The 27,699-nt window shown below is 38.4% G+C and overlaps 1 protein-coding gene across 1 annotated transcript; it reads right to left on the reverse strand.

Moving 5' to 3' along the window:
- Positions 1 to 1,538: 1,538 nt before the first annotated feature.
- On the reverse strand, positions 1,539 to 27,165 carry PAXBP1 (PAX3 and PAX7 binding protein 1). The gene is made up of 18 exons (XM_048934179.1): positions 26,613 to 27,165; positions 24,829 to 24,957; positions 23,807 to 23,983; positions 22,521 to 22,742; positions 21,810 to 21,913; positions 20,803 to 21,023; positions 19,657 to 19,846; positions 14,705 to 14,828; positions 12,396 to 12,495; positions 11,825 to 11,940; positions 9,730 to 9,929; positions 8,045 to 8,189; positions 7,758 to 7,879; positions 6,999 to 7,075; positions 6,669 to 6,735; positions 4,981 to 5,127; positions 4,518 to 4,672; positions 1,539 to 2,977 (listed from the first exon to the last, which is right to left on the reverse strand). The coding sequence occupies exons 1-18, from the start codon at positions 27,070 to 27,072 to the stop codon at positions 2,860 to 2,862; spliced, it is 2,874 nt and encodes a 957-aa protein (XP_048790136.1). The 5' UTR covers positions 27,073 to 27,165; the 3' UTR covers positions 1,539 to 2,859.
- Positions 27,166 to 27,699: the final 534 nt, after the last annotated feature.

The following is a 27,699-nucleotide window of genomic DNA, read 5'->3' on the forward strand; positions in this document are numbered from 1 at the left end:
TGGGGGATTGCTTTTTAGCTCTATCACTCATAAAAGGAGAGTGCAGCCAGCTGAAATGTAGCTCATGAAGCCACTAAACCAAAGCACTGTACCATATAAAAACTGCAGGTGCACATCCTCTCTTCCCTATATCTTTTATATGTATATTTAGTGTTCCTTCTAATATGTGTTTTTCGTAGAATAACTCTGAACTAAAAGCAGAACAACAGCAAACGTTTGCAGAAAGTGAGAGGCAGCTGAAAGGAAGAAAAAGAGGAACCACATGGCTCCATGTACATGTACATATTTTCTTCTCACTTTTCCATTTTAAATATTGACTTTTCAATTTGTTGGCCATAATAGCAAAGGACAAGGTTTTTATCTTTGCTAGTGATGACTTTTAGGGAAAAGGTAATTATGTAATACCTACAATTCTACAAAAATAATTGCATCATAAGGTAGTAATGCAATAAAATAATTGTAACCATCCTGTAACATTATCCTGTGCATCACAATTCAGAATGCCCCCAAATTTTACATGCAGTGTTATACATCTTTCCTGTTTCTAGACAATGCTAACTACTGAAGAGGTCACTAGATCTCAAGAGACCTTGCAGAGTTTTGAGTAGAACTAAGATTGTCATGTCATAAGTGATTTTATTATCTTCCAGGACAGTCTCTGAATATAATTATGTGTATTGATTTTGATGGTGAATGCTAAGATAACACAGTCAACCATGGAAGAAGTAATTTTAAAGCAAACGTGCTGAACTGCTCAATTTTAGAGCAGTCCACTCAACCAAGCAGCAATGTATAACATTTTTGAAGACCATTTCATGACGTGCAACTGCTTTGTTACAAGCATTTAATTTGGGTCAACGCATAAGAGAAATGGCTGAAGAAGGGCAGAAATGGAAGTTATTTTGTTTATAAATGAAACTGCATATCAGCATTTACATGAAGTCTTTAAGTACCAAGGCAATCCTAGCCATTCAAACACATTACTCATCACTCATAACAATACTTTGCAAATTTCTGTGCACTGCTCTCCAAGTATGACATATAAATATGAAAAGGAGAAATTCCTGCAGTGTGCATCAGCTTAAACATCACAGACACATAGCAGCAACGTATGAGAAGGAAGATGGGCTAAGTGCAGTATGACTACCTGGTCTTCTAAGGAATCAATTAAGAAAATGACTACAACCTACCCCGAAAAAAAAAGATTTTCCATAGCTGTAATTTATAACAAAATTAGAAGGAAGATATTTTCTTCACCTCTTCCTTATTCTATCATTATCCAAACTAGAGCAAAATGCCTCCATTTTTAACGGCAGCATTTAAAGTTGTCTCATGGAGACAACTCAAGGTTTGGAGCCCCGGTAGTGATGCACACCTACTGAAGCTGCCCTTACACACCTTCAAAAACTTAAATGCAGCTTTGTATATGCTATATTAGAAAAAAAAGCAAAAGTCTGAGATGACAAAAATAGTTAGCATGCGTATTTTCTCCTTTACAACTTAAAGGAATAAAACTTATCGAGTTGCACTGCAACAGCTCCTTGACAGACGAGTTTATTGAAACAAATTTTAAAAGCAGATATTCTGAATGTACTCCATCAATCTCAGCAGTTCAGAAAAACAATTGTTCAGTGTCCAAATGAAGTGTGCATGTTACAAATTGTACATTTTTAATATACTCATTTATACCACGACAAGAGCTTAAAATACAGTTTTACTTCACGTTATTCAGGATGTCAATTTATTGCTATAATTCCCCCCAAAATGTAGGGTTCACCAGTAAAACAGCTCTTAATCCAAGGCCATTACAGCTGTTAACATGCCTCAGACCCCAGGATCAAATCATTAGTATTCCAACATGGATCACCCTGTTTTAAAGGATTTTCCTTCCGATTTCCAAAAAAATGAAATGCTTTGTTTTCCAAGACTGTATTCTTAGTTGCTATTTAGCAGGCAATGTAACATTTGAACGTTTACTACAGTATAAACACTTCGAATTCTAGGATATAAAGTTTTCTCCACCTTTGCTTTGCATCTTCAGCCATACCAATCAGAAGAAACAGATTCCCAATGTGAAGTTATAAAACGGGATACAAAGAGTGAACTTAGCCACCAAGGGCCCAGAGTTCACAGGTGAACTATTTTCTCCTTGAAAATGAAAGGTGCTGGGGGATTGGGGAATACTGTAAATTTGCACAATAATCACAAATTTGCATTGTCTGCCCAAATTAAGAAAATAATCGAACACTGATTTGTTTTCTCATCTCTTGTTTCTAAGAACAGTCTTAAGAGTTTCAGTCTGAGTGCAGCACAGCTGCTTTTTAAAGGTTTGGTTGCATTTGGAAGCATCTCTACTATTTAGGCCAAATGATTTTCACAGATTTAACCTGTTAACCAATAATATGATCATTTTATTTTCAAAACAAGTAATTTTTAGAAAAAGGAAAAGCTTTTTCAACAGTAAAAGATCTCCATATCCAGTGTGAAAGTAACACGGTGGTATAAATATATGCACGCATTGCATTACACTTAATATATTACACACATTCCAGTTAGCCATGGAACAACTAAACAAAGGAGTAGATGACAACTAATTGTGGGTACAAAGTGTTTTTGTAAACAAGATTTTGAGAAACTTTGAGGAAAGCCTGATTTCTGGGAGGGTGACTACTTTGGAATTTCATTTTTGCCTCCAAAGAAAGTCAACGTTGTCATTTATTTTAAAGGATGCTGTATATAAGAATGCACTTTGTATTAAAACAAAGATCAATACTTTACAGTTTAAGAAACTTTACATATGTACATAAATTACACACATCAGGAATGGTTTTAAAGCTCATAACGAGATGTCAGAAAAGTCTATTTTCCTTCTATTAAAATTTTCAACTCTTTTACATTGTGATCATTTGCAACTGTCACAGCATGATCCAGTGCTCGTATACTTGCTAGAAGCTTTATGATCTGCTTTATCTGCTCCCTAAAAAAAAAATATATAAAAAGAACAATCATGTAAAAGGAATGACAGAAAAGCACAATATGACAGTACAGCAAATCAGTTTCAGGTAACTTTGCATCATCTCCTGTTTGCTAAGTCTGTAAATTAAATTGGTCATCGGCTCAGCAATGAAATTGAAAAGAGGAAATAGGAATTAGTCATTCAATACTAGATGCGGTATAAACTGAAAGAAGTCCTGGATTATTTATGGTACTGTGTGCAGTGAGTCACAGCTCCCTTGATAAATGATGTTTGAGCCAAAAAAAAAAGCCCCTAACAAACAACAAAGAACAAATATGTTTTCACACATGCCATACAAAGGTATGAAGCTGGCCACCAACAAACTGCATTTCAGATCCAGCTCAGTCCTGGGAAGAACATTCTACCTCAATGGTCAAGAACAATTTTAGTGTCTTGCAAGGAATGTAGACATGAATTTTCACCAAGTTCCATAAAAAATACTTGAGGTTCAAAATTCATCTTAAAAGTGAAACCAGCTGGTTTGTGAAAAGGCACTCAACTTGGAAAACTAATATCAATAGGTATGGATAAAAAACAGCCTTCCTTCTCTTGAGAAACTAATGCATTTTTCTTTCAAACAACTACACTAGGATTTATATGAACAGATATGTTGTTCTTTCATTATGCAAAATAATATTTCTGCTGCAGACTTATTTTATGTGCTTAATGGGAACAAAATAACAACTGATAGAGAAAAAAAGACTCCTAAACAAGATTTGCCTGCTATACAACAAGGGAAATTCCTGTCCCTGTATTTCAGTGCCGTGCATAAGGATCTAATTCCACTGAGAGCCTCAATAATTGAAGAGTAACTCAACAATGGCTCAGGCAAGTACAGGTATCAAGAGTGACTAATGCAGGCAGCATGGGATCCAAGTTTCAGTTTAAGTAGGTTTTCTGAAACAACAAAACTACTGACCTTGCAATCTCTCCCTGTGCAACAGCACAATAATAAACATTCTTCCAATATGGTTATGTTCACGTGTATCAGTGTAACAGTGTGGATATGAAGTTCACCACTGATTAGACAACCCACCACAAAGCATTTCAGGTCACCTGGCTAGCAGTCACATTCATGCACACATCTAACCCAAGCTTTCAATTATGCTGGTTATCAGATGCAAGTAAAATTGCACTGATCAAGGAGAAAACAGGTTCATCGAGTTGGTTGCATAAGCAAAGACAAAATTTTTGCACCATATACAAAAGCACAATCAGTAATTCAGGAGCCATTGTGTAGGAGTTTGCAACAGGTTTACAAGGTGAAGCAGCCCAGAACGAGTAACTACAAAATGTGCCACAATCAAGGACATTAAGGAGTACTGCAAAATGCTACGAATGCTTAATGAATTTTAACAGCTGCTGTTTTCAAATACCTTTAAAAATTCACCCCATTCAACAGCCTTCCAAAAGACTTGTAGCAGAATGGAGATACTTACCGGTGTTTGGATACAATTAACAAAGCACAAGTATTGCCACTGAATAATTCAAACTATGTTACCTTGCATTTCTTTTCTCTACATCAGAGCAACCAATGCTGTTTCTGTAAATTGTATCAGCCAGATGAACAAGGTATCTACAGAAATTTTCTAGCTGCGAAATAGTCTTGTCTCCTTTTAGATTAGCAAACCACTGTTTAGGAAAGCAAGCAATTACCTAGAAAAAACAGGAAAAAAAATTTAAAAAACAAGTATCAAAATGTTAGAAGTTTAATGACACAATCTGTTCAGTCACCAGGTAAGACTGTGTTTACAAGGCTTAAGTGAATAAAACAGGAACTCTCCCCCCCACCCAAATCAACTCCAAAATTCAAGCAGTAAAACACTGAATCTCTGTAAGTGTAAGACAGCGAAGGTTCTCTCTTTGGTTCATCAACATTACAATATTAAGATATCAAAACCAAGATTTCAGAGGTAATCTCAAGTTTTAAATACATTTTGAATATTTTGTTTGCTATTACTCACACTTTGTGCCTTCTTAATGCTGTCATCTCCATACTCAGAGTTTTGAAAAGCCATAAGAATGTATCTGTTTAGTAGCCCATCTATTGACAGCTCCTGGAGAGTTTTGTTTGAAAGGATTCCATACCACTGGAGAAAGTTTCCTAATAACTGAAAATACAACACAGGGAAAATAATTATTTAAAATTGTCACGACTCCTTAAAGTTAATCAAGTATCTAGAGAGTCTTCAAGTGCAGCAGCATGGCTTAAGTAAAGCAAGGAAAATATGCCTTCTGATAGTTCCAAAAGTATTTAGAATTCATAAAGTAACAGCTTAGAGTGCTATAAACTCTTGTACAACAACCATTATCTCAATGTTCCTTACATTTTGCCCAAGGAATTGTTGAAAAAACCACTAAAATTTCAAGCCATTTTGATGTCAAAATTTGATGTGAATATCAAGTCAAGTGAGACCTAGCATATGCAACTCAGGGGCAAATTCACAGTCTCTCATCAGTGAGATTCCCAGGCATGCTGTCAGTATATCCCTGTTTCCAAGGCACACTGAAACAAAAGGCACAGAAATTGCCTGAAGGGAAGTGCTGGCTAAGCCAACAGTACAGCTGTTATTCTCCAGTGGTATACAGCCTGTGGAAAACTGCTGCCAGCCTTGTAGAAGGGAACACAGCCAGCAGCTTACTGTTGAAGCAGATCATCAGAAAATAGTAATAATGGACTTGCTTCCCAGCTTCTATTTCTCATCTTCAGCAATGCTATCTATACCTGCCTCGCAGTGAGAACTGCATGCACAGTTCTACATGGCCCATGCTCCAAGAAATATTTTCAGAAGTGGGCAGCTTCATTCTTAAGAGACACAAGCCATAAGAGAGTTACCAGCACCACTCTTAACAACATCATTCTCATAAATAAGCTTTATGCTCCTTTTTGCTCTAAACAGCATTTAAGAAGTTGACTCTTACTTCAAAGTGAAAGAAGTCAGTGCTGAATGTTTAAAGTAAATTATGTCAGTGCAAACGTATTCAAGTATAAGGTTTCCCTCACTTCTAAATAGAAAAAAAACAGATAAAAGTTCTGTTTGCATGACTATGGAATTCAGCAGTTCAATCAACATCTCAACGTAGCTAAAAAGGAAAGCATAACATTTCCAATAGAAGGATAAAAATTACAACAGTTACAGCTTCTTATAGACCTCTGACAATTCTATAAAGCACCTGCCACACACACAGACATTTTTTTCACTCTTCATCATTTCAAGTAAACTAAGATCAGAACTGCTGCATATTTTACAAATAGCAACATGCTTTCCAGGGAGATACAGAAAACTGTCCATTTATCTAAGTTACTTTCATGAAAATTCTCATGCTACTTAAAGAAATACAGAAAAAAATCCTCTAATTACTACAAAAGTAAATTAAAAACTTTTTTCTGACAAATACAATGACATTAAAAAAACCTTGGTTGTTGAATGTGCCAAATAAACCCACAGTGTAGAAATAAAAACAATGCCCTTTCACTTGGCAATCTTTTGAAGAGGGCACAGCATTTTATCGAAGGCTAAGAATCCTACTTCAGAATTCTTTCAACTAGAGAAAAGGCAATTTTCCATCTACCATTTTCCACAATTATGAAGGGGATTTTATTGCTGTGCTGACTGCACCAGAAATTTACCAGATGCATTTAGTGACTTACCTTAACAGACGACCAAAACTGACGTTGGAAAAACAAATATGGACCAGAGTTCTTGTTTTCTAAGACACTGGAAAGTAAGAGATTTCTTTAATGAGCAAACATCATCACTTCTGTCTGGAGTTCATTGACTTCCTCCTTCCCACATAAAGTTCATTTCTGTAAATATCCCCTGGAAGCACTGTGCTCGTTCTTGATAATTGATAATTAATTTGCTCCCACATCCAACCAGTGAACCGTACAGAAGTATGGAAAAAACCTTACCAGCTATGGTCAGAAAACACTTGACATGCTAATAGAGAGGTCAAATACCACAGTTGAAAGCAAACTTACTTTTTGGGATATAAGGGCATGAATACGTCATCATCTAGTGTTCTCCTCATTCTTAGCAACAGTGCCTTTAAAAGCATCTGAAACAGATTATTTTTTTTTTTTTAAATAACAGCCAAAGTAATGCTTAGTAGTTAAGCACTCAGAAATTGATTTAAAAACAATGAAGAACATTTGTGATCCTAAAAGTAAAAGGCACACAGACTTAAGTACACATGTGGAGTCTTCGAGACATCTGTAACGATTAAACTTTAGAGCTGAAACTTGACAACTTCAATAAATAGTGAAAGCAATGAAATTACTTTATCATTAAGCCTGGCTACACAATTAGCTATAATGACATCAGCTGTTTTGTCATTTTTCATCTTCTGCTACCTTCCCTGCGCATGCAAACTTCGGCCAATCTCCCATTACTGTAAAGGCAATGCATTACACACAGAACCTGAACTCATGACATTAGTTCTTATGTTCACAGAAGAAGAACCAACAAATTATGATTCTCTGCCCCCCAATACATGTGGGAGAAGCAGAAAAGTCTAACTATGTTTAACCTGATCCTTCAAGCAAAAATTGCAAACCAACAAGTCTTAGTTCATTTGCCACCTCTAATTAGTCAGCAGAAAAAGAAACCCCAAACAACTCCTTTTTGACTCTCCTTAAACATGCTACATGGATATTTTTTCCAATATGGTGTATTACAAATACACCCAAATTCCTTAACTTATCCAAGATACTCATGAAAAAAAACCAAAACAAACTTACTTGTGTATTTTTGTTTTCAGCATTAACCACTGAAGGATATCCACTGACTAGCTTTTGTACAATTGCTACCATTCTTGATGTTTGCGTTGTAGAAAAAGGATCCCATATATTTTCAGAAATCACTATTAAAGAGAGAAAAGAATTACTCCATTTTGCAAATGCTCAAATACAGGTAGAAGGACAGTCACTTAGGACAGTAATTTACAAAGCAGTAAAATCTACTGGCGTAAATAAACACCAACTTCCTTTTCCTCCCCCTTTGCTTTTTTTTTTTTCCAAGATTATACCTGTTAATTTAGGAAGAACAACTCTCTCTACAATAGTAGGTAATAGTGAAATATCAGCATCATCTTTTTCTTGCTCCTGTTCTTCACAGCCATAAAAGAGCAACGATTCAAACCACAACATAGTCTCAAAATCTCGACATTTGCCCTAATAAAATGAATTGAGAAGATATTAGCTTCCTAAACAGACATTTGAAATCAAGACATTAAGATAATAGAAATAAAAAACAAAAGCCAAATGAACAAATTCACTGTAGAACCACACAATCACCAAATCATAAGAAAGTGAAAATGGTTGAAGCAACACTACTTTTTTGGGCAGCTGCTGCCTAACTTATTTTAACAACTAACTGCCCCAGAGCAAAATAAGAAGGAAATATGAGAAACAGAGTTCATTGGCACTGTTTTATAAAATGATGTTTTCTGAATTAAAAATCTCTTGCATTGTACTTTTTCAAACTTAGCAAGATGTATAAATGGGAACAGTGAAGCACAAGAGAATTCTCAAATCTTCATTTTCTATGTTATCTTGCCACCAAATAGCTTAAGCTTTATTTTGCCAACTTAAGAATTCAAATAAAACCAGCATGGGGAAGGGAAAATTCACATAAAGTTTTAATTTTTATGAGGATGCCTTTCACAGATTCTCTAATTTATTCCAAGTAAACACTCTGAATGTTCTCTGAAGAGGAATCTAGCTTCCCCTCCTCTGCAGTCAGAGCAGAGGAGGCAGAAGATCACCTTCTGCAAATATTCTCTTGGTAGTTAAGAAAAAGCACTTCTGAAGAGAGGACAGATTCAGTCATTTGTGACACATTTGCAGAAGGTGCTACAGATGTGTTAAGTTTTGAAAAGGAAGACGACTTTCTGCCTTCTTAGTCTGCTTTCTGAACTTCATTTCTTAGCAAAACAAACTTACACAATTGCACTCATTGTGTATCTTGATATACTTCCCACTAAAAGCCAACATGGCAGGAAAAAGCAAGTTCCTACCAGTACTTTGCAAATAACCTCTTGACTGCAGCAGAAATACGTAAGGAGCTTTCACAGCTAGGAAGAACAATGGGAGGCCAAAATTAAGTGAACTGTTTGTCCTCTCATGGCTACTCCTGACAGCACACACACAAGCTGGACATCGAATACTTGCCAGGAACATTGTGTTGCAATTGTGCTGCCCTGCTCCTCCCATGTTCCTTACCTAATTACTGTGTGATGAGTACTCTGAGGAAGAGTTGAAAACTGCCAGCCAGAGTTCTATGGGGTATGAAGGGTGGGTGGAAGAAAGAAAGATATATAATATAGGGACACAGATCACAAGCCCAATGAAAAACAGGCTTCTTCATTCCACTTCTCTTGAAGAAATGTCATCTTTAGAATCACATATTTCCCTGAAATATTTTAAAACTCAAATGTATTATTTAATACATGACTTGGTTTTTGGTCTATATTGCTCCCTGAGAAGGTGCCAGCATGTGCTGAATTCCTAGGAGGCGAGAGCTGAATAGAGGGCAATAGTGCAGGAACTCCCCAGAAAAGCACTTCAACCCAAGACAGGTGACCACTTTAAGCTTCACGCCTACAACACACATTTATGAGAAGCATAGGTACAATTGACCTTGCTCTGCAGATGTATGAAAGAATCACACTATACAGAAGCTTCTGTGAATATTGCGTGCCCAGGACCTTACCTCCAAAGGAGTCCAGACAAGCAGCTGAAGTCTGATTAAAGGGTTGAACAACTTTGGTAAACAGAGGCCAATATAAGCATCTTTGTAGGAAGCAAAGTACTTTGAACGCCAAGCTTCAAACTGGGACTTAATACAATCAATGGAGTAAAAGCTTTCCAAAACATCTTCAAAAACTTTGCTGGATTCTTTCAATATACGGTCTGGTCATGAGGGAAAAAAATAGCAACAGATTGATCACCTATTGCATATACAACCTCTCTCAGACTTTAATGATGACTGGCATAAGCCAACTCCTACCAACATTACAAAAAAAAACAACAAAACACAACAACAACTAGTAGCCTTAAATCCTCTAATAATTTTGCCTTAAATAGCCATATGCAGGAGAACAGTGTGGACCTTCAGAGCTACCTTGTTTTGCACCAGTGTTTGGAGCAGGTGATCTCTCAGTACCTTCCAACTCACACTGTTTCACTATTTCATTCAAGTGCAAGTGCATGGCATCCTTGAGATGTGACAACTGAATCAGTGCTTCAGACAGCGGGTGCTGGCAGACACCACAACACAACACTTCCCGACATCTCCCAGGGTTAACTCTATTTTAGTTGGACATTCTTTGCTGCAGTCAGTTTTAAATGTCCAGTTACAATAGTTAATTGCACACAATAACTACTACACATAACAGGTAGAGAGGAGTCAGTACAAAGTTAGATAACATTATATAAACACACTGTTAATGCTGTGATCCAGATAAAAATGCTATGAATAAAGGCAGAGGGGCTGAAGTGCATCTCTCTGTTCCGTATCATTCCGTGATCATTCTGGGCTGTCATGAGGGTGAAGTATGAACGAATAAGAAATGCTTCAGAAATCCTATGCTTACTCAGAAACTGACAATACTTGTAAAGAAGAATTTTGTAAATGTGACAAAAAGCAATACAGCCGCACAGAATTTTTAATCTAGATCATTTAACTTGCAAAGTGAATTACAGCACCTAACAACTCTTAAGTAGTTTCTATGTTCAATCAGAGCTTTCTGCCTGCATCTGCAATTTTGGTGACAGGCCAGCAACTAAAGGTGTGATTGTTTGCACTTCTGATGCACTTCTGGACAGTTCATTTAATTGCCTTTTAATCTAGTTATACTTTGGCTCTCCACAACTGCCTACAGCTATGACTTCAGTGCTCTTACTACACACTCAGCAAAAAGAAAGAAATTTTCTTCATGCCCCCAGTTCTCACAGTTTACAAAATAAACGTTCTCGTGGCTGCATCATCCCTCCTCACATATACACGTCCAATTCTATATACATGGCCTATACCAATCTACTTCTCCACATTTCTTCTAATTTGATGAAATTTTCTTTCATTAGTGATAATTGTACTCGGTTTCAAGGTGAGAAAGTAATAGGATTATTGCTTTGCTACTGCCTTCATAGTTACCTCTAGTATTCTGTTTATGCACAATTAGGGCTACTTTGAGTAAACCAATCATAACACCATGGGGGAAATGCAAAAAGTCAGCACAGAACCTTTCTGCAATGTTTGCAGTCAACATCACTTTCTGTCATCTGCAAAGTTTGCTGTAATAAAAGCTTATAAAATTTTTGTCCTAGCATTTCTGGATACTGATACAGGACTCCATAAAATGTGTCATAGAACCATTAGTGCTGGAAAAGACTTCTACTATCACCTAGTCCAGTCGTCAGCCTATCGCCACCATACTCACTGACCACATTCCTCAGTGCCACATCCACAGTTCTTGAACGCCCCTGGAGAAGATGACTGCACCACCTCCCTTTGCATCCTGTGCCACTGCCTCACTGCTCTTCCTGAGAAGACATTCTTCCTAACATCCAAGTTGTACTTCCCCTGGTGCATCTTGGGGCCACTCCCTCTCATACTATTTCTAGGTACCCAGAAAAGAGGTGGACCCCCAGCTAACAGCTGTAGTGAACTACAGCCATTGAGAAGCTAATAAGAAATGGTTCTTAAACTTTCTCTGAAACATGGTGAAATACACGTACAGGGTCAATTTTTATTTTTTCTGTCTTTTCAACATTTGATAGTGTAAGGCTTCTTTATCTTTTCTAACCTCGTTCCATATTGAAGTTTGTAATATCCGTTGAAGTTTCCTCATCATCACTGGAAAGGCCTTCAAGGTGATCTGCCATCTTCCCAGTTTGCTCTCTTGCTTGTCTACGACGAGCTCTACAAAGGATCAGCAGTATAATGCACTTATTACATTTTTTTCCCCCTATATCATGAACACAGTTATAACTTTAAGTGCAAGGAAATTCAGGTTGAAAATAAATAATAATGAAAATAACTACCAGTTTGTCACTGCCTCAAACATCCCACTGTGTTGCTGCCTCAAGCAATGGAAGGAAGAGGAACCAGGCAGAACCCACATAGATACCAAATGGGCTTATTATAGTTTCTTAGAAATTCTAAATTAGCATCATCTAATTGTCATTTGTTTTGTACTTCCAGATGCTAAGTTGGGATATGTAGGAACAGTCCTCCCCAGAATACCAGCTGAAGTGTTTTTTTCCCTTCACAGGAGAGGAACAAACAGTGCTATTTATGCTAGCACGCTGCAGTGGAAAACTGCATTTTGAGAACAGGCAAATACTCCTGATGGACAAGAAATCCCAGCACTCTACCTTCTAGCCTCTCTTTCTGCAGTCCGACGCTTAACTTGTTCTTGATAGAGCACTCTGTCTCGTCCAAAAGAATCAAGATTTGGTGCCATGAGCGCTTTATCTGTAAAATTACATCGATGAAAATTAAAATGCTTTTCTATGATTATATAAATATACTGTAGGCTGTTTCACAAGAGCCCTGTACCTACTTTAAACTAAGTGTAATTTGAAGTAGAAAGTGTAAGATGCATCCAGAAGCCTAGAATCCGCAAATATAGAGGTTAAAAGAGGAAGTAATGGGGTTCAGAAAAATCTCCACTCGAATGTCAAATAGAAGAATCTTTTCACCATACTTCACTCTTGTCCCTCTCACAACAGTGCACAACTATATAAAACTTAGCATTTTAAACAGAAATTGCTGAAATTGAATATTCCCAGACACAAAGAGCTCCTAACATAAACGTGTTCACCATGCATCTTCTGAGAATAAAATGAACAAAAAGAAAGATGGAGAAGAGTGACCAGAGTCAGAACATATGATATTCCAGAGTTCTATTCATAACCTCTTTACCTGTATCCTTTGTATTGTCTACAATTTCAACTGCATCAAAATCTACAGGAAAATGGATCCTTTCCCCTCCTCTTTTTAAGCAGCAATTCATTAAAGATGTTCCTGACAACAGCACAGCTAACAGGGAAACCTGGTTACTCTTTTCAGGTAAATTTTTAGAAGTGAATTGAGTCTCAGTCAGTGCTCAAGTCCACCCCCTAAGATACAAACTTCAAAATTTAAACACAAGCCTATCCAAATTTCAGGAGTAAGTTCAAATGTTCTAACTTAGCCCATTTACAGATCTATCATTAAAAATACCAGTGATATTCTGCATTAGTATTACAACTCTGTACCAGAAGTACTAAGAGTCCTAATATACAGAGTAAATCATGCCCCTTTTTTTTTTTTTTTTTTTTTTAATCAAATGCTATTATTCAAAGCTACTGGTCTTTACACAAAAGTAAAGCAAAACTTGGCAGACCAATCTAAATTAACTTCTATCTCCTTAGTGTTCTGACACTATATGAAGGAATGCAGATTGCCTATGTCTGCACCATGCAACACATCAAAGGTTGACACTAGTTCACTAGTTTCTGTGATAATTTGAAGGAAAGAACTGAACTATTCAAGATGCAGTGCAGTTTATTCTCAAGATTTCCAGATGCTAAATAAGCTCTCTCTCAACAATGACATCTGTCACTATCCCACCACCAAACCCCAGTCCAAAATAGTCAATTTGAGGCTTCATTTAGGAAATCTGTTTAAAAGCGTGCTAGACATCTAGTTCTCACAAGCACTTTTTTATGGTAAAATTGCAAAGCCAACATGTGATGTTTAGGAGCTCCAAATAAAGGAATACGTATGCTGACCGTTCTGTAAAGAGATGACCAACTCTGAAGGCTCAATGCTTTATCACACACAGTAAATGATATCTAATGGTACCAACATTTCAATTCTGGCAACACTGTGACAGAACAGGAAATGGCTTTTATTATAGGATATTGGGTCAGCAACAGGACAGAAAAGAAAGCCATTCTAAAAATGAGGCACTCTCCAAAACAGAAAGAAAACTACTATTAATGTACGTTTCCCATCTTATGGCACGCAGAACAAAACTTCCCCCAAGGAATTTATGTTTTCTTCTAAGGTAACACACCTTCGTAGTGTTCTACATACTTAAGTGATACCACAAGAAAACTCATTGGGACTCTCCCATCTCCACACTAACGCTAAGCAAGTATTTTAACTAATTTTGAACTGTAATGCATATAAATTTATGTTGTATTAGTCTGATTTTCATCAAGACTCTTCCACTTCCTTTACCAGTTCAGTGTCTGAAATGAAATGCTTCTGCTACCTACAAAATAGAGCATCATGTAAAAGTAATCTCTAAGCCAATTTCACAGCTTTGTGTAAGTTAAATGTAGATGGTACAGGAAATTTCCAGATTCAAGGAAATAAAAAAAAAAAATCTGACATAAAAGCATGGAGTCACGTGGCACCAGTATGGCCACTGCCACCATGCATACATTTCACAGTGCTAGAAAAGAGGAAACACAGTTAAGACCAATAGAAAGGAGAGATGAGGTCAGAGTTAGAGCGGCTTTGAATTCAAACCAAAACAGATTAGAGAACTTTTAATCTAAACTTGTTTCTACCTCAAGAGTTAGGATAAACTTCAAGGCAGTCAATATTCTAAACATTTACATTTAAAATTAGCCATAATAAGTAAACAAGGTTGTTTAATGAATAATAAAAACCTTCAAGATGGACTGACTTGAATGGCTTGAAAACTCCGAAGATTCATCTTTAATATCATCTTGTCGTCTTTGGACAAGGCGGGAAGCTCGCTGTTTGTACAGCTGGTGCATTGCAGATTCAAGTTCATTAATCAGAGGCACCTGTAAAAATACAACACACTACGTAATATCGAATCCTCCAGGTGCTTAGCTTTCTGGGGTACCACACTACTCCGAAGCATAGCACTGTCACTGCACTTCTAGCAGCACAAGCTCTTTTCTTTTTAACCATTTGTGTCATTTGGACCAGGAAATATTTCGACTTGAAGAAAACACATGCATTTAACAATGTTGGCAGCTTTCAATCATAACGATTAGTGTTCTGAAAGAAATCAGTATTGACTGAACGAGGCAAAACACTGAGACAATAATTTCAAACTGAAATGTTACTTAAAGTCCTCGTTTTCCCTGCTAAGTGCATTTAAATGTTGTTACAAAGTTTATTGTGTAGTCATTGTATCCACTCTGTCTTTAAGCAAGAATGTAGCAATATCCTATAGTTTATGTGAAACTGACTCTACCCAACGAGGACAAAAAAAAAAAAAAAAGAAAAAAAAAAGAAAAAAATCAAATACTCAATCTAACCTACCAAATACCAGCAGGTATTGTTTTGCCATAACTTTTATCTTTTATTAGTATGTATAGAAATATTAAGTACAGTAAAACAAAATACTGCTGAAATGCAGTAAAACAGTGCATAAACACTTTATGCGAACAGGTAAATCAATCAAATGTTATTCTAGCCTATCATTAAACTCAAAATTGTACAAATAGTGGGAGTTCTGCATTAAGTATAATCTTTGAAGGATACATGCTTCAGTCGGACCTGCTACTTAAAACAAATTAGACTGAATTTCAGGAGCAACAAAAATAGATGATAGCAGGAATATCCTGACATTAAATAGCAGATTCACTGCCTACTTTTGCAGAATTTCATTTCCTGGCACAAGTTAAAATTAGTCCACCATAAATACTCAAACGTAAAAGAGAATTTTTCATGATCTCTTAATTTGGAAAAGCAAGTCCTATGAGTCAGTTACTGCTGGTATGAATATTTTTATGCCATATCCTCCTTACCTCCAAAACTATGTTTAGTCCAGTCTTCCACCTTAGCTCAGATACTTCATTGCTGCCTACCAGCCAGGATTACTTTTTTTTTTTTTTTCCCCAAAAAGAGATAAAATCAGAAACTGTTTCCTGACGTAATTTAGAATGTGACTCAGCAGCTATTTAAAAAACTCCTCCAGTAAAATTTAAGACTATGACATTACGGCTGCAAGGCCATTTCAGCTGAGGATGACACACACTTCAGAGGACAAATTAAATGAAAGAAATATTAGCTCTTCGTGGTATAAACTGGTCTGCAGAGATTAAAGGCTGTGAAGTAGCTCAAAATACATGCAATTTTCTTCTGGAGAAAAGAAAGCAGAAAGAATGGAGAGAGTAGGAAAAATCCCACTGTTGAAAGGGCACATTCTGAATTCAAGACAATTTTGAAGAAAATAAATAATAATTAAAAAGAAATGACACAGCTTGCCACAGAAAATAGTTTCTTCCCTTAAGGGAAGTTTCTCCCCTCAAGGGAATTCTAAAATTGAGAAGTTAAATTACAAATTTTGACAGCATCTCTAGAAGTTCTTCTATAATTGCCTCAAGATAAACAAATAAATAGAATAATTAAAAAAAAAAAACAAAACACAAGAAAAAACTATGCATTTAAATATCTAAACCCAAAATATTTCCCATTTACAACATAAGAGACTTAGAAGCCATCATTCTTTTATCAGTACTGTGGTTTATGAGTGACTGACAGTTTCACCGACTACTATAGAGCTCTCATTCATTCACTTTTTGTTTGTTGTTTTTTAAGTTACTAACTTAAATTCAGCAATTTATTTTACATTCCCCCCTCCCTCCCCCCCCCACACTCACTATGAACAGTGTGAGAGGAAAAATGACAAGTTCTCTGAACATTTAGCAGACGAGAATCATTTTAACCTAATTTCAATCCCCCTTCCTGATGCAGACAAATTGCTTTTGCAGGTAAAGTAAGAGTTCATCTAACCATGCTAACAAAGATAGGCTTGCAATGATCTGATCTTTTTATATCCCTTACTTTTCGAAAATGAGAAAGTGCAAGGGACACATGACAACTTCCCAGCCTTCTCTGAAGGCATAATTTTGACAACAATTACTTGTGAAGAAGCTACTAATGATGCAAAAATGTCCCATTTCCTTGGTTTTACCATTTGTGCGGAAAAACATCACAAGATTTGGCATTTCTATTGCTTGTTTCTAGCGATCTTGTAAGACCTGGCCTGTTATAATCTCCATCACACCTTATCAATGAACAAAGCATTTGTAACACTCAGCATTCCTTCAAAATCAGAATAGAGACAAAATAGTCTTGCTTGGCTGGGGTCCCAGAAGATTGAACATGGCACACAGGTGCAGAAATAAGGCTAATCAGAGAAAGAAGTTCTACTTTATGATGTTATCTTTTGTTCTCAAAAACTAAGTCTGTGAACATATAAGGAAACTCTGGGGCAATGGACTCTTTTTGGAGAGAACAAGTACACTGTGTGTCCATTTGTGCTTGTTCAGCAAACAATTTCCTTATTCAGACCAGTATCAATGTGAATTTGACTAATAACAATGACCAGACTTCATACAATAAAGAGAGAGCATCAATGCATCATATTTGAAAGGACAGGGGAGGCCCTGATTTTACAGATTTAGGATATGTATATACACACACATATCCCCACAGTATTACTACATATATGCACATAAGGATACATTTCTTGTTGCTGTTATATAATATAATCATAATATATAGCTATTATTATTATATACACATTCTATGTTGTAAACACAGATAAATGCAGTTGTTTCAAATATACAGCATTAAGGGCCACAGGCTCTACAGAAAGCTGAAAGTAATTAACATCTACACTAAAAAAAATAAAAATATTTTCCTGCTGCATTTCATTATTATACTTAGTTAAAACCTGATAATCGTTTGTTACCTTTTATTCCTTCCCTCTCAGCCCCTTTTTGAAAAGAACTTATGATGTCCTGTTGGCTACTTTTGATTTGATAGTAATTTTGTCACGCTAAAAATCCTGAATTCTGAAATAGATTATTTGGCCAAAGAACTGAGGAACACACAAGACATTGTAATTGATGTAATGTGTCTGTTAAGCTGTTTGACATCCTAATTTTGCAACTTAACTGTAGATACAGGCACTATAGCAGCCTCTAACTGAAAAAAACACCAAAACATTTCTTAAAACAGCCTTAAGAAGTATGAGATGATAAAAGTCACAGCTTAAGAGTTTGAGGAACCGCATGTGGATACTTTTGGGAAAGTTGGGGGGAAGAGGGTTCAAATATACAATCCTTATAAAACTGGCCACTGGGAAAGCAAAAGAATATTACAAGAAAGCAGCTTTGACAAGCCTAATTGTTAAATTATCAACAGCTAATCGTCACAAGTGGAATTGACTTACTTCCTAGTACAGCTAGATACATAAAACTTTCTGAAGAAGAACCGACACAAACTGTTACACTACTTGTTAACAGTAAACTTTCCTGGTTTTACATGAAGTCTGGAAGACTAAGAGGCATGGTTTTCACTCAAAACAAGGCATTCCAAAACAATTTGTTTAAAGAAAATATTAGAACAAGATTGTGTGGACAATCAAAGAGAACAACCACACAACAACATATTTATGGTGTTTCAGTTGTGTGGACGTTCTCTTGGACTGGTAAGAGGTCTTTTAAAAAGCAAATGCTGAATACAGATACAGATAAGTTTGTGCTTCAGAAGTCAATTATCTCAGACAAGGAATATAATTTCTCTTTAATTAAGAATTTAGGCATCTGTGCAACCAGCAAAGATAGAACAGTAAAGAAAAGAAGGGTACCTTCATTACTCCTTAGTACCTAGCGCACTAATAGAGACTCAGGAACACTGCTTCTTTTGTGAACAGTATTTTTTATAACTAATTCATTAGCTGGGCAGATTAATTGGTCCAAACATCCTGGGTTTGTCCACAGTTCATAGTTCTTCTCTAGCTTACAAGACTGAAGATGGCAATCTCCCAAAACCATTAATGATGGACAGTTACTAACTGACCAGCAGTCAGAATGCTTCTCTCACACCTAACAAGATAAGTAAGCAGCATCTTTAGCCACTGAAGTAATTCTGGCAGCTAATACAAGAAAAAGATGCCATATTATTGTATTCTAGTCAAGACAATGAAGCCTGTACACTGCTAACTGAATGACAGCTCCTGTATGTGCCTGCATACACATACACACACATACATATATTTAAAAGAAAACTAACTACATTTAGCATAATGAATAAAAGAAAAAAGACTAAGTTCTCAAGTTAGAAACATGCAAGAGTACCATACTACATGATGCACACTACAAGATGTACCTCTTTTAATTGTCTTCAGAAGCTTACAATTTTTCTTCTACAGACATTAGAGCACTAAGAAAGCCATAAAACTACCTGGCGGTAGGAAGCTTACAATACAAAATACAAATGTTTCTTATTGCATTCATAAAACATTCAAAGAACTGGCAGTGTAATTCAGTCATTATTTTTCTTCACCTGCTATCCAACACAGGCCAAAAGCAGCATCTATGTAAAGCTGAAATGCCCTCAAGACAGAGAATCTAAAAACGTTTTTAGGTGATCTGAAGTCACTAATGTGATACACTGTGAAAGAAAGGGTTTTGACAACCAACATTACTTTTCATGATGCTACCTCTTCAACACTTGAATAACCAAACCTTTGTGAGAACATGTTTTCAGGGGACTTTTTGAAAAAATGATGTGGTGTTTGGCATGTACTAAGAGACTTTTTTTTTTTTTTTTTTAAAAAAAAAAAGATGAATGTTTTTACATCCTTACCTTTTCACTGAAACACTCAAGCAAGTCTTGGACATACCCTCGCATTTCTTGCAAAAACTTATACTGTTCACCAATACCCCCAGAAGACCCTTCTAATCTTTCAATTGCCTTGGTAGAGTCCTCTTGACTTTGCTGATGTTTCTCAAACTGCTGCCGATTAGCTTTGTGCAATTCTTTCATAGAGTCCAACCTGAGAGGCAATGGATAAATAACAAATTTACATCCAGAAGTCTCTATCCTTCAGACTGTTGAGATATTAGACAGTGCAAGTACTAAGTATATAAATGGAAATACTGTAAAGAGACATTCTCTTTCTCTTGTCACTTTCTCTCCTCTCTACATAAACAGTGAGGCTAATAATTTAAATTAATTTTCTAGACTATGCTGAGTGCATTAAACTGTTAACTCCTTCAAATTTTTACAGGAGTTGGTAGCACTTATAATACTACTAGGCTAGCCCTACAGAAAAACAGAGAGGAAAAAGTATTTTATGGAGAGAGGGGGAAAAAAACCAAAAACAAATGCAGACGAATTATGGCTCCTACAAAGCAGTTACCTTACTCTACTAACTCGCATTACTAGTGGAGTTTCTAGCACTACAATGGGCATACAAACCAATATTGCAGACAAAGTGCAAGTTGTTCACGACTAATAATTTCTCTCCACAATTGGGATGTTCATTTAGTAGGACCTTTTGTGTAGCTGACAGATTACAACTTCTAAACAAAAGAAAAAGCTTACACTAAAATGTAAATCCTTTGTCTACTGAAGCATAAGATTTTCATTTACAGTTTAAAAGAATGAGACCTGCTGACAAAGCTAAACACCTCACTGGCCTTTCAATTCTTGACTATAAGATTGTGTAGCGTCCAGAAGATGCAACTCAGACCTGTCTTCAACAAGATCAATGGTCACACATTTAAAGCTTCACTTCCAGAGAAGCAATCCAGGGAGACTTTCGAACAAAGTGTCAATGTCATCTTCACTTTGAGCTTTTTTTGATTGCCTTTTAATATTTTTTTTTAATGGATGTGCCAGTCAGTACTTTTCCAGCGATGAAACTGTGTTTTCTCGAGACTAAAAGATGCCTGAGGAACAGAAAGCTAGGGGACATGTCTTTAAGTCTAAAAAGATGGTCTGTCCTACCTGTCTTTAAGCTGTTTCTTTACCAAATCAATAGTAATAGGAGTCATCTCATTACTGGGTGTTTTGAAAGGAACTGTATTATCTGATTTTTGAGACTTGGCTTCCGATGATCCATACGCAGCATAAGTGTATGGAATGCCATATGACGAACCATAAGACAATGTCTGGTAAGTGTTCTGGTAGTACAGATTATTCACTTCAGCAGGCTGACTTGGCTGAACCTGAAGTAGGAGGACATGCAATTGTACTGTGTTAGACTTCAGAAAAGGACACGTGTTGTTTCACATCTCAAATGTTATAAAATGAAAATGGTAGCCAGAAACCATCCGTGTGGCAAATTCATGTGGGTTTGACCCTACATCTTCTAACATCTAAGGTCTCAAAAGTGCCTTCGTAAAAGGACAAAGTCTTAACATTGTTATTACTCTAAATGTTTAAAAACTTGCTGTAAATATAAACAATAATTTTAGCCAGCCTACAACTCCTAAAATAACAAGCTATTTTGAACTAGACTAAATTTCACTAAGACTATCTATTAGAATCAGTGTTTTGTCAGGATTTTTCTGAAATGTTTTTTAAAAACGTCATTATCTTCAACTGAAAAGCAACTTCATTGTTACAACATATGGCACAGCCTGCTACCAATTCCAATCGTATGTTCATACCACAAGAGAAGATACAGAACCAGAAAACAAGCTCTGTTTACAAACTCTAAAGCCACTGACAAATAGGAACAGAGGTCTCTTCCAAGTGGTGTTGTTCTAGCCCTATTTCAGGCTGCAAATACATGCTGCTTACACTACCAGTATATATCCCAAACAGAGGACTACAGAAATGGGTAACACTCAATATTTAAAATCTGATTTCTCATTTCTTTTTAAAGAATATCAGAAGTTACAAAATGATCTTCTCAGACAAAACAGCCTTCTGTAAACTACCCTAGTTTATAATGGATTTAGCCAATATAGCAGAAACAAAACAAGAGCAGCTCACAACAAAATACGTGCCTGAGGTATGTTGATTCCTTTCCGTATCTGTTCTTGCTCCCATCTACTGAGTTCCTCATCTTGTTCCCCTGCCACCAGTGCCTCATCATCACTCCCCTCAATACCTGAAGAGGAATAAAACAGACAAAACAGGTAACAAAAACAAATTAACATATTCATAGTAAGGGCCATGAGTTCCAAAACCTAAAAGACCGAGCTCTGGTGGGAACTTCTCAGTGCATTCTCTCTTTCCCTTCACAAGAAATTAAGGATGCTAGCCCACGAATCATTATCACAGAGGTTCCACTGCAAAAACCTAATGGATAAGTTTGCAGCTAACTGTTGGTAAAGCTCTCTAATATTACAGATCTGCTTTCTTGCTATTTTCTCCTTCTCCAGAAGGCCATTTCACTTCTTTGCCAAGAAGCAGAATCCTATATTCAAAAATTGATGTTTTCTTTTGACAACTAGTTGCTAAAACAGTATAGGAATAATACTAATTGCTCCTCAGTGTAAGTTTCTACCAGATTAAATAGTCGCATGCTTCTAACCAAAGGAACAGAATCTGTGCACAAAAGTTTACAAGTAGATTCCATTATGCAGTACTTTTTCTTAAAAAACAAATTAACTACAGACTTCAGTCTGAAAAATGTGTTGTTTAAAAACGTTGAAAGGGTGCACTTGCAATAAAACCAGTGCAAATATTGACCAGTTGTCTCTCTGAGATTTTACCTATTTCCTCAGCAATCTTTTGCCTTTGGGATTTTTCCTTCACTGTAAAAACTATTCTCCTCTTCTCGTCATCATCTTCATCATCACTGGCATCATTTTCATCTTCTCGAACAAGGCGGCTTTTACCTGGTTCACTGTCAACAGGAGTAAAGTCTCCAAGTTCACGAGCCATTTGACGCTTTTTCCTAGCAGCATGAATAAAAGCAGCATCTGGAATTTCTCCTAGAGACAGATGTTCACAGCATTAACCACCCACTGCAGGAAAACAGGTATTACAACTCCTTATTACTCATCTCTGCCATCCTACCAAAGCACATTAGTAAGTGGCAATAAAAGTAAGAGGAAAAAAAAATATCTATACTCACAGAAACATTTGCAAGCAACCTAAAAGCTACACATGTAAACTTTCAGATCAATAGCTCTCAGATATGGAATCTTTCCCAAAAGATCTGGCTCTGCTCTCATTAGCTCACACGCTATAATGGCAGAAGCTTGAAGTCCCCTTGGGAAATACTCCTAGAGAAGAGGACGCCTTTTACAGGACCTGACTGTTGCACCAGGAAGAAGAAAACGAGATTCCTCTGAAGTCACTTCCTGTTCTGATATTGCTCCTAACTCTTATTACTTTAAGGGAAACAAAAATCCTCAGCCATTTCAACCAGATGATGGTAGCTCAGGGGACAAAGGACACCAAATAAGAAGGGCAACACTCAAAAAAACAACCCACAAACCCAGATTTATGAAGGAAAAAAAAGTAAAATCACTAATACAAGATTAATGAAGCTTACTTACTTAACATAAAGAATAGTCCCTGCAAATCTATTTTTTGAAACGTTAATAAATCTTTACCACTACTTTGACTAGTCATGGACAAAAGGTCAAAGTTCATATTCTCTTTATACTTGAAATAAGATATTCTTCTCGAGCTTGCACTATCTCTACAGATGTAATAACATACATACTGTACCTTTATGCAATTTTCCCTAAAAGGAAAAGTCACTTGGGAATCAACCAGGAAATTATTTTTTCCCCTGAAATGCAGACTCAGAGCATGCAGACGGAGGCTCTATTTGGGGAGCAGGCCATCACCAAGTCAGCTACCAATTAGAAACTACTTTCTCAATTGGATTTCTTTGGCCTCGGGGCTCGACAGAAAAGTTATTAGGTGAAAAAATAGAGGATAACATTTTAGATACCTCGCAGACTCATAACTGAGACATTCAAATTAAAGACAAACGCTGGCTAAAGCATTCGTTTAACATATCAGACATACTATGATAACCAACCTGGGCGAAGAACATTCAGCGATGATAGAGCACTTGAAAAAGCCCCACCAGGTTTTGTTTTTTCTTCTTCCTTTTCACTTTCAACTTCCATTTCTTCTTCACCATGTTCGCTGTTTGCAGTCCCATCTTCTTGACCTATGTCCTTAATCTGTCCTGTCTTTTCTAGTGGTGGCTCAACTGTTAAGACAATAAAGCCTACATTTGACTCTTTGGTAAAGGTCACTTGGAGGCATTTTTTTTAAAGGACTAACATTCTAGGATTCTTAAAATCAAGTGAAAGCAAATTTCTCCATGGGATTACATTCAACTTCCATAAGCTTCATCTGTATCACTGTGATTTTTAGATAACACTTGTACTCATGGGTTGTAGGTTTCACTCTACCCAAGTGGTAGAGGAAAACATATCAAGATACTTTACCAATGATTTTCCTAATAACCAACAGCAGAATTACAACAAAACCGAAATCTCAGGCTCTACCTACAAGTTCTAGAAGACCATGTACTGTTAAAAGGTCCTTCTGCTCCAATACTTTCATCTTGTCATCTTGATCACCAACTCTGCTCTAAGGTCAAACTGTGAAACGCACAACTGTTGAGTAATTTACTTAATAACAAAAACCATCACATCTCACTCCCTCATTTTTTCCTTTCTGAAAAGCTGCATTGCAAGGACATCCTGTCAAATAAGCACTAGAAGTAGTGCTGAACTAATAATAGGAAGAAAAGAAATTGATCTGACATAAATAGTGCTGAAACAAACTACTGAAGTCTACTGAGAGTTGTAAAGGCAGCTATCTGAGAAATTTCATCCTTCAGCATTCATTTCTACTGACAGAGATTCAAAGATCTCTATCAGCATCAGAACAGCATTTGTGAGGTTCAACTGAATGCATTCAACATATACTCTAGTAATAATACTAAATCCTATAGAAAGACAGACAACTCATCCTGAAAACATGTGATCTGTATTTACAATTCTTAATCTTTGCCATTAGAGAAGTTACTGTTAATTTTGCATTTACCATCTGTTGGAGAATTGACCTCTGTTCTAACTTTTGATTTTTCAAGATCTTCCTTGTACTCTTTCTTCAGCTGTTTTACAATCTTTTTGCTGTAACTTGATTTCTTCACTTTGAAAACTTCTTCAGTTTCTTTAAAAGAAAGTTGAAAAACACCACGTCAGATCTGCCAAGAAGTACAGTTAGCTATTATACCTCCTTTGCATGTAGATCTCAAGAAGCACACTAGGAACATAATTTCACGTGATTGCACATTTGCACTACTGTAACAACAAGAGCCGTGTATCCTTTCACAAACACTCTTGTCTTCCTTGTTTCCTTAGGGGTCATTCACAGCACAGTCACAGGAAAGCAAGGCAGAAGCTGAAGTATACAAACGTGACCTGCTTTTTAGCTGTATTCACTGCTGTTTCAATTTTAATTTTTATTTTTTAAGCAGCGGATTCTTCATTGTGATCACAGATTAGAAGAAAATGAGAAGCCTCAGCATTTTGTGTTAACGCTCTCTTCATAGCCACACTTAGGCCAGTATGACTAATGAGTAAGGGAATGACTGGTTTTTGCTGCACCAACAGCTTGAATGCCTGCAGAGCTACAACCTATTGAAAGGTATGCAGTAAGTTTGAAAGAAAAAAAAACAACACAAAAACAACATGCAGAAAATCAAAGTTGGATGCAGGAAATTCAACAGCTTTTTCTTAAGTAAATACTATAACACTGCGTTTTCAGTATTTGACAGGTTTTCAAACCTATAGTTCAGAGACCAGAGAGAGTTCTTTGAAACAAAATATCAAAAGGCACATTAACTCTCCTCTAGCAGAAGATCACAAGACCTCTTAACACAAAACAAGTCTGATCAAACCTGAACTTCTGGGATGCAATGGACTCAGTGGCTTGAAGAGTGCTTTTTTCATCACTGTTTTTAATGTGTAACAACTATTGCCCATCAGTAGATTAGGACATGCACAGGCACAGTACCTGTGGCAGGATTACTGCCAGAGCACTGAACAAATACAGCTATGCTATAAATCAAAGTACAGAAAATGTTCAGTCACTTTTCCAACTACTTATGAAGGACAATCTAGTAATCTGTGAGGAAATAACTACAACAAAATACCCATTTCACCCAGAGTCCACTCATCGAACGGGTGATCTGACACATCCACAGAATCACAAAATGGCCAGGGTTGGAAAGGGACCCCAAGGATCATGAATCTCCAACCCCCCTGCCACAGGCAGGGCCACCAACCTATTTGATACTAGACCAGGCTGCCCAGGGCTCCATCCAATCTGCCCTTGAGCACCTCCAGGGATGGGGCATCCACAGCCTCTCTGGGCAGCCTGTGCCAGCACCTCATCACTCTCTCTGTAAAGAACTTCCCCCTGACATCCATGCGGGATGAAAGCAAACTTGATGCAGAAGGACAGCAACCACCACCCTCCATCAGCACCACAGGCCCGGCGGGACCGAACAGGTTGGGTCCAGCGCCTGGAACCATGCAAATCCTGGTCCGGCTACTCCGGACACGAGTGCAGCCAGGAGCTGGAGTTGGTGACGCCCGTGGATCCCTTCCAAGTCGGGGTGCTGTGATAGTAGCTCACCCCGCTAAACCATAGCGAAACCAAGGAGCACATCCCGGTGCCGCCGACGGGGCGCTCCCTGCCAGCACATCCCTGTCGCCAGGAAGGCTGGCCGCAGCCCCTCACAGCCCACGTTCCTCGGCCACTCCACTGCCTTAAGATAACAGAACCACGGCGCAAATTCAGCCCCGCCACCGCCGCCTCACCCTCCTCCTCGTCCTGGAAGCTGAGCAGGCTGGCGCGGGGCACCTCTTTGTTCTCCCGAGCCCGCTTCTTCTCTTTAGGCCGCGCTGTGGCCGGCAGCCCGTTGCCTTGCGGCGGCGGAGGCGGCGGGGGGGGCAGCAGGGAGGGCGCCGGCAGCGCCCCTAGCCCGGCCCGGTCGCCTCCCATCAGGCCCAGCCCCAGGCCGAGGGCTGCACCGTAGCCCGCGGCGCATGCGAAGGCGGCGGGGCTGCCGGGCAGGGCGAGGGGCACGCAGCCGGGCGGCAGAGGCAGCAGCCCGGTGCCCGCAGCCGCCAGGGCCACGGCGGAGGCCTCGGCAGGCCCTTCTCCTCCGGCCCCAGAGGCCGGCGCCGGCTCCTGAGGCGGCTCCTCATCGCGCTCTTCGTCCTCCTCTTCCGAGTCGTTCCGCTTCCGCACGTTCACTCTCCGCGCCTTGCGGAACATCCCGCCGGGCGCCGACCCCCCGCGCCGCGCAGCGCCGGCACCGGCACCACCCACTTCTGCCGCCCCGCGCCGCGGCCCAGGCCCGGCTCGCCGAGCATGATGGCCGCCGCTCCGCGGCCCACAGCTCCCCCTGTCGGCTGCCGCCCGCCGCCTCTCCCCCGGCAACGGACAGAAACCTCCCGACCATAGAGAGGCGGCGAAACGAGGGTAGAGAGTACCCAGCAGGAAGCGTAGAGAGCAGGGACTAGAGCGACTCGACACGCCGCGTGCCTCTCCTCCCCTTCTTCCCAATGGAACCGCCTCTGCCGCCATCTTGTGTCGGGAAAGCGGCGCGCGGTAGGCGGGGGAGGGGCAGGCAGGGCGCGCGGGCCCTTTGAACTTGCGGCCCGTGTGTCACTGGCCTTCTTAAAAACTCTTTCCAGGTGTAAGTGCTGGAACCTGGGGAGGCCTTTTCATCCTTCCAGGCTCTGAGCAACCTGATGTAGCTGTAGGTGTCCCTGTTCACTGCAGGGGAGTTGGACCAGGTGGCCTTGAAAGGTCCCTTCTAACTCAAATGATCTATGACCAAGTAGCCTCCATCTTGCAGCCCCTCCTCTACATGGGAGGAGACGCAGAAGGCTTGGCCAG

This window comes from Lagopus muta, chromosome 1 (assembly GCF_023343835.1).
Source record: "Lagopus muta isolate bLagMut1 chromosome 1, bLagMut1 primary, whole genome shotgun sequence".
NCBI lineage: Eukaryota > Metazoa > Chordata > Aves > Galliformes > Phasianidae > Lagopus > Lagopus muta.

Excerpts from the sequence above, each read along its gene's own strand:
- PAXBP1 (XM_048934179.1), bottom strand. The coding sequence starts at position 27,072 with ATGTTCCGCAAGGCGCGGAGAGTGAACGTGCGGAAGCGGAACGACTCG. Across the intron at positions 21,024-21,809 it reads AAGGAATCAACATACCTCAG|GTTCAGCCAAGTCAGCCTGC; the intron begins GCACGTATTTTG and ends CTCCTACTTCAG. Across the intron at positions 2,978-4,517 it reads GTAGAGAAAAGAAATGCAAG|GGAGCAGATAAAGCAGATCA; the intron begins GTAACATAGTTT and ends TTTTTTTTTTAG.